The 19171-nt window shown below is 40.2% G+C and overlaps 1 protein-coding gene across 3 annotated transcripts in view; it reads left to right on the forward strand.

Annotated features, from left to right (window-relative positions):
* The window catches only part of DPP6 (dipeptidyl peptidase like 6), a 414546-nt gene that overhangs the window by 257002 nt on the left and 138373 nt on the right, over positions 1–19171 (forward strand). For all 3 annotated transcript variants that reach the window (XM_080578557.1, XM_080578559.1, XM_080578558.1), the window contains exon 4: positions 16906–17000. In XM_080578557.1, coding sequence (XP_080434683.1) covers positions 16906–17000 — 95 coding nt within the window. The remainder of the gene's footprint in view (positions 1–16905; positions 17001–19171) is intronic.

The raw sequence follows: 19171 nt of genomic DNA on the forward strand, positions 1-19171 counted from the left end.
TGTGCACTTGCTTAAGTTCAGCAATGACAGTAACCTATTCACTAAAGACAGGAAACCATGGAATTAATGGCTTTTTAACATACTATAATAGGCTGTGGAGGAGAGCATTTCAGCCATGTAGCTATTTTGTTCATTGCTGCTAGAGAGAGTGAAATGAGAAATCAATTTAGTTCTTTTAAAAATTAATACAGTCTGCAGAAGCAAGCTGGGGAAGCAAGCAGCTTTGTAGCTTGGCTATAGAAGTGCCTCTGTGTTCAGCATCTCTGTAGTGCTGGGGTGCTGGTGGGGCATACGTTTGGCTGGTAGGCTGAGAAAATCGTCTGTTGGTTTCTGAATTTGGAGGGAGAAATACACTGGAGAAAGTCCTGTTTGTGAAAAATATTCCACCTTAGAAAAGCAGAAGTAACACTGTAATGGTCAATTAGTATTTTACACCCACGTGCAAAAGCCATATGTGATCTCAGAAATTCAGTGCAGTAGCTTTGTCGGTGTGTCCCTGCATCATGCCAAGTTGAGTGAAGAGGCCAGCACAGGGACAAGACTGGTGGTGTGAACATCACCTTTGAGAAGTGAGATGAAAGGAGGCGAGTGATGGAGAGGGTTTGGCGGGGTGATGTAGCAGGGAGCACAGGCTGCAGAGTTACTGGGGGTGAATGCATGAGGGGAGGGTCTTGGGGTTATGAACAGAAGCAGGGGCTGGAGTTGTGGAAATGATGAAAATGAGCCTGGAAGTCAGCAATGTGATCTTGTGTCTTAGGCCATTAAGACATTTCTCACAAAGAGCTGCAAAATACACTCAGTTGTTTGGGTAACCTTATAGGGACCAATTAAAGAGTAAAAGATGGCTGGAAGATGCAGGGGATGTCCTTGGATTTTTCTTTCTTGTTTGAGCTCTGCTAACATCCACTCCAGGTAACTGCCTAATTCTGTTCCTACTGACATTATTTTTAAAAGAGCAGGAAAAGCAGACTTCTCCCCCACATGCAGTGTGATAGTCACACTCTCGCATGTTAGACGAGGAAACATTTCCTAGACTTCTTACATCCATTCACAAAAAGAGATTCCCCATTTTGCATTCGTGCCTGGCTCCACTAAAATTAGTGTTTTTCTCTCCAAGTAACTCAGAAGTGAGGTAGTGCCTCCTGCCACGATGGTGTCTGACAGTGAAGAGCATCTGTGGGGAACAATCTGAAGCTGCAACAGGTGTGAAAACAAGGAGCACCTGGGCTCTTGTGTGTGTTAAATTTATTTGCAGAGTTGAGGTTAAAATCTGTGGAGATAGGATAGAGGTTGCCTTGCTTTGTGCCTCCCCATTGTCACTCTTTGTGCTGCACCAAGGTGCATGGCAGTTTTATATGGCTGGTGGTTGAGACAAAGCTGTGAAATTCAGTGTTGGCTTTCTCTACCCCTCTAGGCTTCCTGCAGCTGCACTCAGTTCAGAGGGGATAGGCTTTTGATTTGAAAAAAAAAAAAAAAAAAAAAGGAGAACAGCAGGAATGGAAATGGGGGAGAAACAGCACTCTGCCATAGGGAGCTGCTGTGCCCGTGGGGGACTTTAGAAGATGCAGCTCACATCAGCAGTGTTTCTGCTGCTGAAAGAAAAGAAATGCATTCGCCAGCTCTGCCTACGTGTTTAACAGTTTGAATCCGGTTAAAAAAGGACCTGGTTTTTCATCTCATTTAAAGTGGTTCGAAATCAAAACCTGCTGCTTTCAGAGATGAGGGAGATGTGCTGGTTTTACAGGGATTTAACTGGGAGATGGATTAGGTGTTCTCTTGGTGTGTGTTAGTTAAAGCTCCAGGTGAAGAGCTGTAGGTTCAGTGGGATGCTGATAAATACTCTTCCCCAGGTTTTACACCTGCAAAGCGAGCAACCAGGAGCTCCCAGTTGTTCCCAGCCCCTGGGAAAGGGGGAACTGCTGTGATGGAAATTGCATTTGATAAGCCTGTAAAAGGATGGTCATAACTGCAGCTGGGGTGGTTGAATTTGTACCAAATAAATTTGTTGTTGTGCTGGATTTTTGTTTGTTCATTTTCCTTTGTTTCTTCAGATGTGTATAGCACAGAATGGAAAGAGGAGGGAGAAAAGGAAAGCAGCATGTACCCAGCTCCCAGGTGATGGTGAGATGCAACAGAGGGTGGTGGTCTTCTCCCTTGCCTGGACACCTGGCCATGGGTAGGGTTGCCTTGGGAGGAAGTAAGGAATAGGAATAAGGAATTCAGTTAGATCTGTCACTACTGAGAAAATCTGGACAGATAGATAGGGAATTCAGTTCTGAACCTCAGCTAAGGAACATCAAAAATGAGGGTTTGCATGGACTTGCTGAAGATTTTCCTAATGATCAGGTGGGTGTAAGAATGGAAATGTTTTGGGAGAAGAAAATCTAGGAGAGGAGCATCTGGGGGAAAAAAAAAAAAAAAAGAAGAAATGTGTTGCATAATTGCAGGATATGCTGAGCAAGAAGTACATGAGAGGGAGGGCTGATAAGAAAGGAGAGCTCTTCAAGGTGCTTGGTGCCTCTTGTTAATCAGCCGATACTGATTACAACAACACTGCTGGTACCTTCAATAGTGATTCCAGAGATCTGAAATCTGTCCACACAGTTCATCTTAAAAACCCTCCATTCTGTAGGAAACAACCTGCTTTTTTTATTATTATTATTTTATTTTAAACCAAGGTAATTTTCCATTTTTTCCACTGCCCTGCCTAACTTTGCTTCCTTGTTGAAGGTTTTGACTTGATGCAAAACATGTATTCTTAAGTCAGGAGCTTTCCCTGAGCTTGCTCCACTGCTCTTGGACACTTGCTGAACATGGAGTGCTCACCAAGAATAATTAGAGTGGTATGTATTTTTCCACTTGCCCCCTTTTAATGAACATTAAATAAATATATACCCTGATACAGCAATTTCATAAATCAGAGATTAAATTTTACATCAGATATTTGTAATTGAAATTTTAATAGGCAAAGATTTACTTATCTAAGAAAGAAAGCCTCTGGTGAGTTTGCATCTCCTGACTGCATTAAGCTGATGAACATATAAGAAGCAGTACTTTTTTTTATTATTACAAGAAATAGTACTAAGCTTATATATATAATTCATTAAAAGAAATTTAGAGTGGAATAATTATCATTGATCAAGGGAATATAATTATACTTTAAAATGTAGATATACAAATCCCACATCAGTGAAAATTCAATTAAGAATGGAAGAGACCAAAGGTTTGCCCATCCCCAAATCTTGTTTCCATCAGTGTCGATACGGTCATGTACAGGAATGAGGAAGTGCAACAAGCTTCACACACTTTTTAGGTCAGGGGAATACCAGATCTTCTTGTGGTTTATTTATTTAGTAACTCCAAGTACATTTCTCTTCCAAGTAACTTACCAACTGTCCTCCAGAGTCTTCTGCATCCCTTATGTCCTTCATCAAGGAGTTTCATAAGCCTAAGACCTACGGCACGAGGAACTGCCTCCTTTTGCTTACTTGGGAGTTTGCTCACATTTGCTTTGCTTGATGGTCCTTATACTGGTATTTTGGATCATCTTCATCGTGTCTTGAATGGTTTCCATCTCTAGAGTGTCATTTTTGAGACAATGGGATCGTCACTACACAGAAATATTAGGGGTTGGTTTCTTAAATATGTTCAAATGATTTCAGTTTCATGACATTTTAAGCCAAGTTCGTAGGTGTAGTACAACTTCTTTGACCCCAAAGAAAAGGCAGAACCTTTTGCACTGCACTAGAGAGAAACTCTATATGACCTGGTGCCAAACTGTACCATGCTGGATGATCACAGTACCATAAAACTTGGGATATATGTTCCCAGCATGACTTCCACAGATTTACATGAAGCCAATGCTGTTCCATACACATACCCCAGGGTTTTAAACCGGTTGCTTTGCTGATATCTCTTTCTACTGCCAGCAACAAGGAATAATCTCTGGTAGAAAATGCAGTGATCCTGTAAGTGATGCTGAGACAGAAGTTGTTGTGCACGCTGTGAAATAATCTCTGATTATAGGAGTGTAACACCTCTTAAAAGCCACTTCTAATATCATGCTTAGCAGGGAAAGAACTCAAGGTAAGGCATCAAAGGTGAAGGAAAGAAAGAAAGAATAGAAAATGCAAGAAAAGGAGAGTGGGGAAAAAACTTCTTACAATAAATTTCTTTCATAAAGAGAAAAAGATGATGATGTAACCAGATTTGTGTATGGCCAGGCAGGGAGCTTGCCTTCACAACCCTGCCAGCTGGGTATGGTGCCAAGCCTTCCTGTTGGTACTTCACCTAAAGTCCCTCTTCACCTAAAGCTTCTGGCGAATTACAAGAATATTTACTTTAGGTCGAACAGATTTTTTTTTTTAATTTTTTTTTTTTTTTTAGTTCTCAAATAGACTATTAAAATTGTATGTGAATGGCCCCCCAAGGCTAAGAATATTTGGAAAGTAAAGGAAAATAATCCAACATTTAATTTTGTTTGAAAAGACTTTTGAAAAATATCAGGTTCTTTTGAAGCCCTATAGCTGATTTGTCAATGCTTAAGGTTTGTAATAACTCACAAAATCCAGACAGCCAGCTTCAAAGCTCACTCAGTGGTGTGGATGGTAAAAGGAAATGAAGTCTAGTAAAATGGCAGTGGGGAATTTCAAAAGCTCAAGTCAAGAAGGAAAAAAAATAGTTTCAGCTCGAAAGCAATTTGCCCATAAAGATTGATATTTTGGATTTACTGCCTAAATGATGTTTATTTTGGCATGCACTGGACCTGCTAAAAATCAACTATATGTTACAGGGTGGTAAATCCGGCAATTCAGAGAGACTTTGGGCTCATTACAATTATGCAGAGGCAGTCAGTCCAGGTGCTGCTGGGAAGTACTGACCTTATACACTTTCTGTCGGAAAATCTGAATACCATGGTACCTACAGGTGGGATGAAAAGAAACTTGGGTTTGTCCAAGTTTTACTGACTTGGAAAAAAAAAAAAAAAAAAAACCACCATTTTTGCACCCAGAAATCCTTCCAGTAGTCAAATTTATTATCACCCTTATAAATGCTTATTCTCAGCTCATCAGTCCTATTTTCCTATTTCCCAGTGAAATTCCCCAAACCATTCCCTGAACCTGCTGGTGCTGGTCATTCTCCCTGTGACATTCCCTGCTGTGATGGCATTCACGTACATGAGCAGGGACACAAAAAGCTGCTGCCGCTGCTGTTTTTTATTGTTTTGGCTGATGGACTGGCTCATTTTACAAGATGTATTTCTTGGAGGACATGCATAAGCCATGGTCCTTATTAATAATTTGGAAGTTTCTTTTACTTTCTTATTCTCCTTCCCAGTGGAGTATGAACTCTGTGACACTAAAAATAAAATAAAATAAATAATAAAAAAAAAGTTCGTGCATTCTCAAAATCACTTTTTTGCTCTTTTTTTTTAATAATATTACAAAGAATATATATGTAAATATATTTGCTCCATTTATTCAGCATTTTCCTTCTTCCAGGTTTTAATTTCATGGGCAGAATTTGAGAGAGTTTACTATTGTCTTTGCCTTGATGCATTTAGCTGTGTGGTTGTTTTGCAAAAGTGGGTAGCTCAGCTTTACCACCCTCCTCTCTCACTCCCTGTCCTAAAAAGGTAGAGAAGGGGAAGGGGAGAGAGAATGGGGCAGGCCTATACATTAGCATCCCACTTACATATTATGGATATTTGCCTTAAGGTTGGTTCTGCTAACCATATTGTCAAAGGTCAGGAGCAGGGGTTACCAGTCACACACTTATTTATTTCTTTTCTTTTTTTTTTAATGTCTTACATAGGGAGATATTTTTATAAGTAGATTTATATACCTATAATTGTAGTATTTCTGACTTTTTTCTTAATGGACACAGAATGGCCAACATGGCTAAATTATCAATCCAAAATAGATCTGAGTATGAAAAATAGGGGGGGGGGCAGTTTGTTAGAATTCCATATTTGGCATTTATTTTTCTTCTTTCTGGGACAGGAAGCTGAGAACATATAATCAATTTTTTGTTGCAATCATTTTTTAAGGGAAATGATATAGGACTATAGTCAGGAGAAAACAGTACTGAATATAGCCTGTATTTACCAGTTTGAAGGACCTTAATCAACACAGTGAATTTTGGTAGCTCCATCCAAAAATGATAGATTGTAGTGGGAATAGACATTTTCCGCAGTAGGATAAAGACCATGAGAGGCTCATGGACATTCATGATAAAGAGAAGTATTGCCCTGAGTGACAAAGAAATGATGTAATAATAAGGGAAATAAATGAAAACATGAAGAAGTAAAGACATATTCATTAAATAAGAACAAAGGGCATCCTTTGGTTTTAAAGCTACTGACTGAAAGTTTTTAACACATTGAGAAACCATTAAGAAGATACTTTTGAACCAAAGATTTTGTAGGAATCAAGAAAGGACCAATCATTCTTTTGGTGTAATCTCATTTACTTCATTGCATTTAAATTGGGTGTTTATATCTGCTCTTCTGCTTCAGCATCTGCATCAGCATGTTTGCCCTCTTAGCAGCAAACCAACGCTGATTCAAAACTGATATTGGGCGGGGCAGCGAACGATGCAAGGTACTGGTTCCTTGGTGAGAATGGGAATAAGAACAAGATGGAATAAAAAATTCACCTTTGTGATTCATTGTGGGACTGTCTGTGGGAGGTGGACTGGTCACCGCGGGCAAACAGATTTGAGGTATTCCAGGAAAGCTATATACTTAGCTGATATTAATTTCATTTCGTCATTGACAATTTAAAGCCGATTCATTTGGATGTCTAATTGGAAACGGCTTCTCCTGGTAGCTGTTCCCTTGCACTTGGAAGTCTGTTCAGCTTCAGGTAGTGCTCCTTGCTAGGTCGTCTGCCAATATCACGTCCAAACGTTCATTAACGGCCCGTCACATCTATTGAAGGTGTTTCCATCGGCTCTGTAACACAGTGCCCTCTTGTGACCAGCCCAAATCCCGTAACCGCACACCGGTAACAAGAGCGGGTAGGTTATTGTATCTAACGTCTTACCTCGACTTTCAAAGGTCTGACGTGAGGGTGACAGCTGCAGCTCTGTCGCACGCTTTTTGCTCTTGGACTTCAGCACAGTCGTAGCATGCTAGACACTTCTGAAATAAGGTGATGTAAAAGGGATCCTGCAATATTGCACGCAAAGAAAATTAAAAATTTATCCAGAACTGTGCACACAGTAAATTTGCTTGTTAATGCACAAAGATCTCCTTCAGCTGGTACTGAAATTTCAGCACTCTGCCTACAATAATAGTAAGAAAAAGGAAAAACAAGCAAACAAACAACCATTTTACATGTTTTTTCTGTCATGGCCACTAGCAAGTGTAATTGGGCTGGGGGCAAAGAGAAGGAGCAGAGGAAATGCATGGAAGAATTAAGAAAGCAATCTGTGGGGTCACGTTTTAATGAAAATTTATTCATGAATTCCTTTTTTTTTTTTTTTCTCAGTGTCAAATATATTATTACATTTACATGTAACACTCAGGGTTATATGCTCCCCTGTGTGAAGATGACCTAAATGAAGCAGAAAAGAGCTGGTGCTTTTGGCAGAGAAGAGAGGGGGTCACCAAGCGATGCTGCAGCTCCAGGAGGTGCTTGGAGCAAGGCTGTCTGCACCCCGCTGGCAAGGTGGGGATGGTGGCTGTCATGTCAGCTGGTAGCTATGGTGGCAATAGCTCTTGAGGCTTTATATTCCCGATAAAGTCAGTGCCACAGCATCCCTCACATCGCACAAGCTGGGATGAGCTGCTGTGTGTTATCCATTATTTGCACTTTGTTTTCCTGTTTAGATGCATGGTGAGATTATGAAAAATAGATGGCGTATGGATAAATGTGTTCTGGGACTACTTCCTTGGAAATTAGCTCTTTAGGGTTAAATAGCTTCTGGTCTGTGCTGAAAGTGGGAAGTTTCTGGCACGAAATCGAAGTGATGGGTATAATCTGGAATCTCCAGCTGTCCAGACTCGGTGACCTGGGGTCATTCTCATTTTTCCTGCTGTAACTCCTAGGGTTTGAAGAGCACTTGGTATGAGCACAACTGAACTGAAATAGAAGATGGCAGAGAATTTTTTAGGAAGATTCCTCTACTCTGGAATAGGCCAAAGACAGATCAGGGTGCTGCAAAGTCCCTGTGCTGCTGCCATCTCTCACAATGAAACAGGGAAAGCAGCAATGAGCTGCATATTTTTGCTGTTGTTGGTAGGATTTTGTTTTGTATGGGGGTTGATTTGCCTTGTATGGAGTCAAAATGGATTTACTTAGAGGATTTCTCTCTCTTTTTTTTTTTCCCTGATTACAGTCTGTCTCCTTTTCCCATGCATGAATTAAAAAAGCAGGTAGAGGATGGGAAGAGGAGCTATTTGAAGTTGAAATATATTCTCTGTTTCTCACATGGACTTCAGCTTTTCATGCCTATGCCACTGAGCCATGATCTCTACATACAGATTTGCCAGATTGGGGCTCTTTGAAGAGGAGTTCAGTCTCACAAATGAGGCGCAGCTGCAGAACTGTACCTAGCTTCAAATTTGGGACTGAGATTTCAAAGGTGTGCACAGACAGGGTTTAGGGCTTAGTTCCTAGCCTTCTCTCAATGAGACTGAATAGACTGAATAAGCTTTTTTTCTTTTTCTTTTTCTTTTTTTTTTTTCTCTTTTTCTCTTTTAGTTGGGATCTTAAAAGATTTGAGGTTAGTCAAAAAAAAAAAAAAAAGAGAGAGAAACAGAATGGTGTTATGGATTTTTATAGTTTTAAGTTTTCCCAGGACTCAGCCTTCTTTGAGCTTTTGACAAGTTAATTTACAAGCCTGCTAGAGATGCACCTTGATATGGGAATATTTCTGAGCTATAACTGTGTTTTATTTTACTGGCGCGACTGTAAAAGCACTGTATTGGTGCACCAAGTACAACTGCATTGAAGTAATGAGCAATTAAAAACACTTCTTGCATAATAAAGCACTTTCTCTCATGTTGCACTTACTTAATGTACCAATGCAGTGTGTTATACAGCATTTAGCTAAATTACAGTAAATCACCTGTTTCAAGTTTCCCTTTCTACTTCTCATGTGTTTTTGTTTTTTTTTTTTTAAAAAAAAAAGTGCTTGAAACAGTAAAAGGATAATGACCCATAATGCCAGGAAGATAAAAATGGGATTTCAGTTGTCTCCTGGAATTAAAGGCTGTAGCAATGTTGTTAAAGCCAAGCTGTTCTCCATCCCCTGTTGTTCCCTTGCATCAGCATCACAAAGAAAAACAGACTGTTGCTTATTTCTGCACTGTGGAGTAGCAAGACTGAAGAAAAAGGAGTTGCTGGTGGAGGGCAGGTGAATAGAAGACAAAAAGTAGGGCGATAGGGGTCTGTAGCGAGTTACACGTGCCAAGGTCTACAGGGGCCATCCCCAAGGCCCAGGGTTTGCTGAGGGTGGGATGAAGCTGTGGGTATGGAAATGGGGTTTCGTTGCCATTCACCACTTGTGCTCCTTCCCTCCCTTCTCTCTCTGTTATTCCAAAGCCAGCTTACTGCTACACCAGGGGACAGGAGATGGAAAGCCACTTCTGAATTTTCTCTCTGGGAAGCAGCTCAGTATCAAAACAAGCTTGGTTTGTGCTTTGGGCAGGGAATTTCAGATCCAGGTGTTATGAGTACATGTGATAAATATCAAACAGGTACACTGCAGCATGTCTTGAAAGAACCACAGGTTGTACTATTAAATGAGTCAGCACAGCATTCTCCTTTTCTACCTGAATTTGGGACCGAGTCGTTCTGGACACCTGAATGAGCTGAATCTGCTGAGGATTGCCTGTGCTTTTATTTCCCATTAGATTCTCTGCAGTGAGGTGTTACAGCAGCTAGGGAGCATGCATGGCCCTACCATTTGCTGACTGTGTATGCCCGTGAATTTTCCAGGTGCAGGCCCAGGGGTGACTCCTTGCCATTCCAGGCTGCTGGACTCCCGTTAGGCAGATCCTGCCCCAAGTGAGACAGTCACCCTGCAGGCCCACTAAATAAGTCACCATTTCCCTTTTCATGAAAACAGAGGCAAGAAAACATTTCTCTAAGCCTAGCTGTGCTTGTTGTTCTCCCCCCCTATATCATGCTCAAGTTTTTTTCCGTGTCTGGTATTTTTTGTTAACATTTGCTGTCATTGTTGTTGTTGTTTTCCTGACAGTTTTTCTCTCCTCTTTGCTTCCATTATTTCCCAGAGTCCAAGGCTCTTTCTCTGAACATCAGTCTCTGAACATAGTGGACTGCAGCTGGCAGGATTAAGTTTTTTTTTTTTTTTTTTTTAACATCTTGGTGCCACACACAGCAGCCTCTTCACCTCCGCTTGCCCTTTTTTCCTCCCTCTTGTCACACAGAAAACACTTTTTTCTAGAAAATCCTAAACCTCCCACAATTTACCTGCCACACCAGATGCTCACATGAGCTGTTCGGATGCCTCTGCATCAAGTATAAGCCTGTTGCTTTGCCTAGCACTTATGGGCTGCTTCATCCCGGGGTTTTGCCTCATGGGCTGGTTTGTGGGTGCGAATGTGGCAGTCCCAGCAGTGAACACCCACCCCTGCCCAGCCCGCGTCTGGGTGCTTGCTTTTGTTGTGATGCTGTTCCCATGGTAATATACCGAATTTCTACATAAAACGGCAGCCACCCCCAAGCCTGCAAACACTGGCATCATTACAAGATGGTATTTTTCTTCCTGTGTGCTGCAGGTCTGCTGTGGATGATCTGGATTTGCTTTATCAAGCCAGACCCTTCTCTGGCCCCGGTGTGTGTGTGCGGGGGGTGAGGGCTGTGGGATGCCCGAGCCCACCCAAGAAGCCCACCCACTCTTTTCCTTACTCTCGTTTCCATCTGCAGTGCTGGGGCTCACTGAAAACTTTTTAGGATGCTAAACAAACATAACATTCTTTTCCTTTTTTTTTTTTTTTTAAATTCCGTTGCCTCATCTTCATGGTTTTTTTTGAGTGAATGTGGTTATAATACGCAGAGTCTCCAGCCTGAAAACAACAACTCAGTCTGAAAAACCAACAGCCTCACTGCTGTATGCTTCCTTCCTGTTATCTTGTGTGAGCTGGTCGCTGCTGGGGTGCTGCGCCTGAGCAACACCTGCCTGGGAGGGCTCGGAGAAACCCTCGGCTGGTGCAGGCATTTCAGCAAGCGCCTGCTGCCGAGCAATGCCCCTGTGTCTTAAAGCCTTCAGTGCTCTGGGCCATTAGAAACCCCACGACAGCTTTTTTTTTTTGGAAGAGGGGATGAAAACATCGGGCTCTTCACCTGTTTCCAGCTGCAGTAATTGGCCTCATTGCGTGGAACAGGATGCGCTGTTTTCACTTGCAAAGCTCAGAGGACTCTTCCAGGTTTTCTAACCCCACTGAAAAGGGTAGGAAAATATCTTGCTACAGCAGCAGGGGTGAGAAATGACTGAATAGTGCCTGGTCCCGTGGCAGTAACAGTCTTGCACATGGCCCATTGCAATGCCACCTCGTTTCCCGCAGGGCATGCTGCCCTTTGCCCTCTGGTCACAGCGTAATTCGTTTGCTAGCCTCGCTGGTCACGCCACAATCCAGAGCCTCATTTATCTGATACAGTTCGGAACAACTTCAGGATTTAGGTTTCTCTTATTCACCAATCTCCCTTAATCTTAGGGATTGAGAACAATAATTCCCCCGATGCTGACTTTCATCAGACTGAGACTCACTCAATTATCTTTCATGTCTGCTGATCTGAAGCCACAGCACTTGAGAAGTTGCCTTTTCCTCTAAGTCTATGGCTCTAAATGACTGGAGCTCTCCTAACAACCCTGATATTGCCTTCTGTTTTTCACTAACTGTTCCTGCTATTTGCTGCATGTGAATTTTATCACTTTTTTGTTCCTTATTTTTCTTTCATCAGTTGATAAACTAATAGAAAATTACGATTTTATTAACAGCATGTTCTAGAGCTGGATTTAACTTCTTATTCCCCCCCACCCCAAGTCTTTTATCACATAATTCTGTTTTCTGCTTTCCATAATCTCCGACAAATAATGAAAATTCTCCTCAAAAACAGGCCTGCCTTGCTATTATCTTACAAACCAGTCTCTCTTCTCTAATAGTGTGTGCTGACAGACTCTCACAGGAGCTGTACAGCCATAAATTCTTGAGCATTGACGCCAATGCAAATCTGTGTTCCTGTAGCTGGGTGTAATTCCTTTGGCTTCCTTGCACCTGCCAGAAGTCAAACTAACTCCTTCCAGAGGTAAAGTTGTCCCTGAACTTCTTGTCCTCTGTGACGAACTATTTAGTGTTGTACCCACTTGCCTCATAGCAAGTGCTCCTCCAGCTCCTCTAACCGTGGCAGTGGCTGACTTAAGCCTGGCCCCTTTTAGATATCCATAATAGAGCAGCACTGGATTAGGGATGATAAATAATTAACCTTCCTATTTTGTTTAATATCTGTCAGTTTATCAATAAAGGATTTTTTTCAATGAATTATTGTACTCCCTTTTTTTATATCATGGCAAATGATGTGAGATATCTTGCTCTCTTGCTGGTGTTCCAGTATTTTGCTGGCTGCTTGGGCTGCCTCTGCATGTTGAGCTGATAACTTGGGGTTCCCAAATGGAACCTACTGAGTTCCATCACTAAGCCATGTCCCTCAGTGCCACATCCACACATCCCTTAAATACCTTCAGGGATGGGGACTCCACCGCTTCCCTGGGCAGCCCATTCCACTGCCTTACCACCCTTTCCATGAAGAAATTCTTCCCAACACCCAATCTAAGCCTCCCCTGGCACAACCTCAGGAAATTAATGCCAGTGTTTTGACTTGTTTCACCCCAAAGGAGAGGCTGCATGAGCCCAGCAAAAGCAGGGGACAGGAGCTCCTGGCTGCTCAGTTTGTTTTCTCTGTATTCACGTTTCCTGCCCAAATTTAAAAAAGATGTTTACAAAGAAGCAAAGAAACTCTACACTGCAAATACATCATCGGGCTTGGGTTTCCCAATTTAATTTATTTGCTTTATCTTTAAAAAAAATATTGCTGAAGCTCCCATTCCTCCACACTGACTGTACAGCACTGAGGCTGCTGTTATTTCTAGTAATCACTGCTTTCTGTAATCAGTCACTTTTGTAAGTGTGACTACGTGTCTGTGCCTACACTCTGGGCACATAATGTGTTCCACCAAGCAGACAATTTCCTGGAAGTTGAGAGAGGGGGAGGAGCTGGCGGAGTGAACTCTGCTGTTGAAGAAATCCATTATATAATGGAATAAATGGCTTTAAGCCTGAAAGTTACATTTTTCAGCATCATTTACACTGAACACCAGCCCCAAAGAAAGGCAGGTATAAAAAATGAGATGCAGTGATGACCTTTATCAGCTGTGGTGACAGCTATAAATCAGGCTGCAAATCCTCATCAGCGTGCTGGACAGAATTCATTACAGACAGAGATTGCTGCACTGTTTTTTGTCTTTGATTGAGGTATGTCCCATTTAAATAAATGCTCCTTCACTGAAACAAATCACACATTTCAAAACAGAAGTCCAAGAATATTTTTCACTGATTCTTTTGAGGACTAAGATAGTACAACTTACAGACCAGCTAAACCTCACAATGTTTTGCTTGGAGTATAATGCAGATCAATTTGTTCTTTTTTTAAGCAGACCAATTTTCTGTTCATTAATTCAGATGCTGTGTTGATGGCTCGTATTGAATATAATAGCAAGATTTACTGCCCTAACAAATCAGTGCTGCTTCGTTTATCCTTTCTTATTCATATCAGAAGTACATGCAGCAGATTAGTACCTGATATTAAGCTCATTACACTTTATAAAATAATGAAAAATTCTTTCACTGCCTACTTCTGACTATGGAGAAACTTTTGTGTGATCATCTTGAAGTTTTGTACTTTATCAAAATGTAATTTTTTTTGCAATACATGCAAGCAGGAGCATAGGGAGCAATAAAAGTTTAGTAGTAATGTCATTGTGAACAGCAAAATAACTTCCATCAGTTCAGGTGATGCTCAAGGAAGTTCCATCAAGTATTAACAGGCCACTGACTCATTGTATTAATAAACTTTTTTACCTGAGTGTTGAACTTTGAGTTAAGGGTGAACTTTCATGTCAGTTTTTCCTGTAATTAGAAAATATTCTGAGAGGCTTGCAATTATCCAGATGCTTTGCTGGCTATGTTTAAAATGAGCTTTTTCTACTTAGAGTTTAGAATGTAATTGGGGAAAAAAAGAAAAAAAAAAAACTTTTGCTGACATGGGATGAGTATTAAAGCAGTAATTTTTTTCAAAATACCTGATAATTAGGTAATATCCTGTCTCTCAGTTATTCATGTTTTCTGGAATATCTGGGAATAAAAATATAGACTGTGTATTTTCCTCATACAACAAATAATGCTTCAGTGTTAATGGCTTAAGGATATATATAAAAGGGAAATGTGTGTAGGGAGTGTTAATACCTTTTATCACATCACTGCAAAATCATTGGCACAAAGGTGTTTCTTCAGGACCTGGCGCAGAGGCTGGAGGTTGAAGCTGTAAATAAATTGTGCTGGACCAGACCCCAGACATCGTCTGTTCTGGTGTCTGGGCTGGGACATGAGCAAATGCTTAGCAAAGATTTTAAAAAGTGAGCACATTTCTCATGATGATAATCTGGGATATGCTTCTGGTGACCAGAAATTTCTGGTTCAAGGACTTTCTAAAAAGTGTCTCCCCCCACAACACATAATGTTTTCTGGGTTTTTCTTTCAATTTTCTAGTTCTTGTTTGGACACCCACTATACTCGGGGACTGTGACTTCCACAGCTTGCTTATATTATGTGTGAAGAAGCAAGCCCTTTTCTTTGCGTTGAACTTGCCACTGGCTGTCATTATTTAATGCCTCCTAATATTTATTTTGGAAGAGGCAGGGAGCAAGCATTCATTATTTATCTTTGCCATGCTGCTTATGACTTTTTGGACTTCTGTTCTAGTTCTGTTCAATCAGTACTTTTCCAGCTTGAAAAAATCTTAGTTTGTTTAGTCATAAATCATATGAAGCACTATTTTAAAGTCCTGAATATAATCAAGCATGCTTATGAAAATGCCATGCCCTTGAACAACACCACAGAACTAATGACAAAAATTTAATACTGTCATATCTGAACAAGAGCTCTCTTCATTACTCTGGTCTCAAATGCAAGTCTTAATCTAATTCAGATCCTGCAGTTTTTATTCAGTGCTAAAGATATTGATAAAATTTATGCCATAATTAAAAGGAAGAGATGCTTTGAGAACTTTGCTCATGACTCTGAAGTGCTGCTGAGGTGATTTTAAGTCTCAGAGTTTGTTATTTGGAAAATATCATCCATATTGCATCAACAATTTAGCCTTGAAGAATCTGCTTCACCTCACTCTCAGAAATGATTTTTTTCTTCTTGATTTTAGTTATAAACCAGTGACATGAAAGAGATGACTGTTTAATTATTAATAATATATACAGTGTAAAAACTTTTCATCTGCACATTTGAAGTATTTTACAAAGATGGTTAACAACTGTGAGGAGGATAGTCATCTGTCTGAAAAAAAAAAAAGAAAAAAAAAAAAGAGACTGAAACATGGGTAAGGAGGGAACATGCCAAAGTTTTGGAAGAACAGGGTCTGTGGACCCGATGTTGTCCTCAGTGGGTTTCAGGTGGGTTGAGGTTACAGCAAGCTGTGTGAATTCACTTGTGTTAATCCTGTAGGATTTAGACCCACCTTTGACTCATCCCACAACAACCCATGGTTTATGTTTAATCATTCACGTGTCCGTAACACTCGTGGGATACACGATGACCATACACCATGACAGCCATTTTCAGGCAGTCACAGTGAGGGTAGGCAATGAAGAATTGTTTCCCTAACTGAAACCAGAGGCAGAAGTTGGGCAGGATCCATCAGTTCTCTAACTTAGCCAGGTTGAAAAAAAAAAAAAAAAAAAAAAAAAAGCAGTAAGCCTACTCCTGTGTCAAGAAACAGTGCTGAATCTTTTAATGGCCACGTGCGTGTGACTTTGGTTTTATCTTTTATCTGGGGGGCAGTGCATGCAAGCACTGATCATACTCGAACTTCAGTTTATGATATCTGACAAGGTCACAGCCCTCTACTGTTGTAACGTTTTTTCATCCTGAACCTTTGACCTGCCACCCAACTCTCATTTGGAATCTCTTTCATACATTTGCCCCAGCCTTTCTCTCAAGTAGGTTTGGAGCTTTGAATGCTGGTGGCTCTCTCCTGTCTGTGCAGCACCTGCTGCAGGGGGTTCTTGCCCTTGTCCAGATGTCATGAGTGCTGGGATAACCCAAAGTGCAATGTGGGCAAGGTGATTTGCCTTGTAGCATGTGGAAATAGCAATTTCTTCTCATGCATCTCCTTGTGATATTAGTAAGCAGAACAAAAGGCAGAGTTGGAAGATCTGTTCGATATAGGATTAAAAATCTGCTGTATTAAAAGATGAGTTGCCTTTAACTTTCAGGAACTTCCCAGGCATCTGGCCCAACAAACTTCCACGGAGATTAAGGATCTCAGAAACCCTAAGTGTTAGGAATTTTTTCTTACCTTGTTTTTCTACACTAACAGTAGAACAGTCTGTGAATGTAGTCAAAACAGGGCACCCGCTTGCATTCAGCTCTGGGAAAGTGTGGTAGAAGAAACAGGTGACGAGCACTAACCATGTTGTTTGATGACTGCTCTGGAAGCCACCTTAATGTTACAGAAATGGCTGCATTTAAAAAAATCTGTGTTCTTTACAGGAAGGCTCCCAGAGGTTCTTTTGGTTCAACTCCATTGTCAGGTTCTACATAAACAGACAATTTCGGACTTTAATGATCTTTTCTTTTCCTCTTTGCAGATAATGAATTCATTTATAGAAACCAGAATGGCACAGTGATTCTGAGGAATGTTGAAACTAACAATTCAACAGTATTAATAGAAAACAAAAAAATTGTAAGTATTTCCTATGATAAATAGCAGAATTTCAGTTTTCTTGCAGTTGGATCAGTAAAGCGGAAAATGACTTGGGTTTCAACTTCATGTATTGTCAAGGAGAAGCAATACGCTAGTAATACTATGGGCTAAGCAACAAGAGAGAATTTGAAATTCAACTCCAGCTCTCATTATTATTTTGCAATCTCAGTTTCTTTCATACTACTGGAAAGTATCATATAGATATTTGAAGCTAGTCTTGCATATCATATAATTGAAAGATATGTAATCCTGGTCTTTGCATGCCTAATACAAAAGACAACTGATATATTTACTGTCAGTTTGTAGAATTCTCCACATTACTCTATGCAAACACTTATTTTTTAACATGTGAGTTTGATATTTTTTCTTGCCTGATGTCTGAAATGTGATTTCTGTGGTGTTAAAGAATACTGTTGATGAATCATAGTGGTTTGTATATGATAGAAACACCAAGAATTCACTGGGGAAATAAATTAGTAAGTTGTTACCAAAATGGATTAAAAGAAAATAAATTAACAACTAAAACAGGATATCACTTATAATAATGAAAGTGTTTTGAAGCATTGTTGGTTTTTTTTAGCCGATGAAGCCAGCTTTTTGTAAGAAGATAGTACATTAAATGTCAGAGTGTTTTCAATATTTCATTAAAAAGCTGATTCCTGAGATAAAATACACTTATGGTTGCTCCAATAATGAAATATAAATCTTGTCCTGGTAAAATTGCCGCTAATGCAATGCCTGCCTAAGGTTTTGGTCAACTTGAAAGTTTGTTTGTTTGTTTGTTTGTTTGTTGTTTGATTTTTTTTGTTTGGTCATTGGTTTTAGTTTTTGTTGTTGTTTGTTTTTGTTTTTGTTTGGTTTTTCATGCAGTATCTTTGCAAAACTCCAAAAGTAGAAAATGGCTAACAGATTTATAGTAACAACCCAAAAGCTGCAGAAGAAAACAGCTTTAGAAACTGTAGACGTGGCTTAGTTTCAAAAAATAAAAGTAAATTCAAAGAAAACTTAAAACAAGATTCCAGATTGACTTTATTTTGCAGTAAAATTTAGTATACAACTTGTACAAAACTAGAGTACAGTATTTGTCTTTATATATATGTATATATATCTTTTACACATATATCTTTTTTAATGAAACAAGAAATTCCTCACTGAATTAGTACTGCAAGACCCAACCTTAAACTTCACATGCTGCCATTTAACCTTCATCCTTTGCTACATCACACAAGCAATCTTTTGCTTTTTGTTTGTGTGTTTGTTGGTTTACCAGAGCATAACCCATTTCCTTTCAATCCTACTGTTCTTGTTCTGATTTTTTTTTCTTTTTTCTTTTTGACAGTTGTGTCAACCTAAAGGGGCATGACTTGAAGTGCCAGTAACCTAGGGCCAGTATGGCCAGTGCAGCTCAGTGTTGAAAAATATATCCTCTTTTTATAGATATATAACAAGTCAGTTTCATACATATATAACTAGTCAGAATGATGTATTGGTTTGAACAAGCATCTGTTGATCTCTCACTTTCCCTGGTTTCACGTAACGATTATTCTTGTATCTGTTGTGTATAATATTTTCTCTGTGAAGAGTGTTTTCACCATTCTATTGATAAAAGAATAAGCTGACTTCCATTAATGTCAAGGTCTACTGAAGTCAGGCTAATTCCATTTGTCCTCTGTTTATTCCTCCAATCTTTAATTTTTACCATTCATAAGAAAAGCACAGTGTTATGAGACAATTCTACATTTTCTTGCCATGACCTCCCTGCTGCCTGCTTTAGATAAATAAACCTGCAGAACATCACCTCCATGTTCACCCAAAAAGTCCCAGTACAAGAGCCACCATTACACCTCATTCAGTCACGTTGCCTTTGTCCTCTTCCTTCCCACTCATGGATCAGAATAACTTCTGCTACCTTGGACTGTTTTCCTTTCTTCTTGTCAGTAACATATCAGTAAACAAAATCTGCCTTCATGCTGACTTCCCTCCATCCCGAACCATGGTGGCCTCTCTGTCCCCTCTACCTTTGAATATTGTTCCACCTCATACCACCTGCAGCCCAGCTGAATATCGGGAGGTCTCTCTTCATGGGATACTGTGCATCTCCCTGAAGCCCAAATTCCCCCTCCCATTCTGCAACCAGAGAACCTCTCAAT

This window comes from Anser brachyrhynchus (genome assembly GCF_964034855.1).
Source record: "Anser brachyrhynchus genome assembly, chromosome: 2".
Lineage (NCBI taxonomy): Eukaryota > Metazoa > Chordata > Aves > Anseriformes > Anatidae > Anser > Anser brachyrhynchus.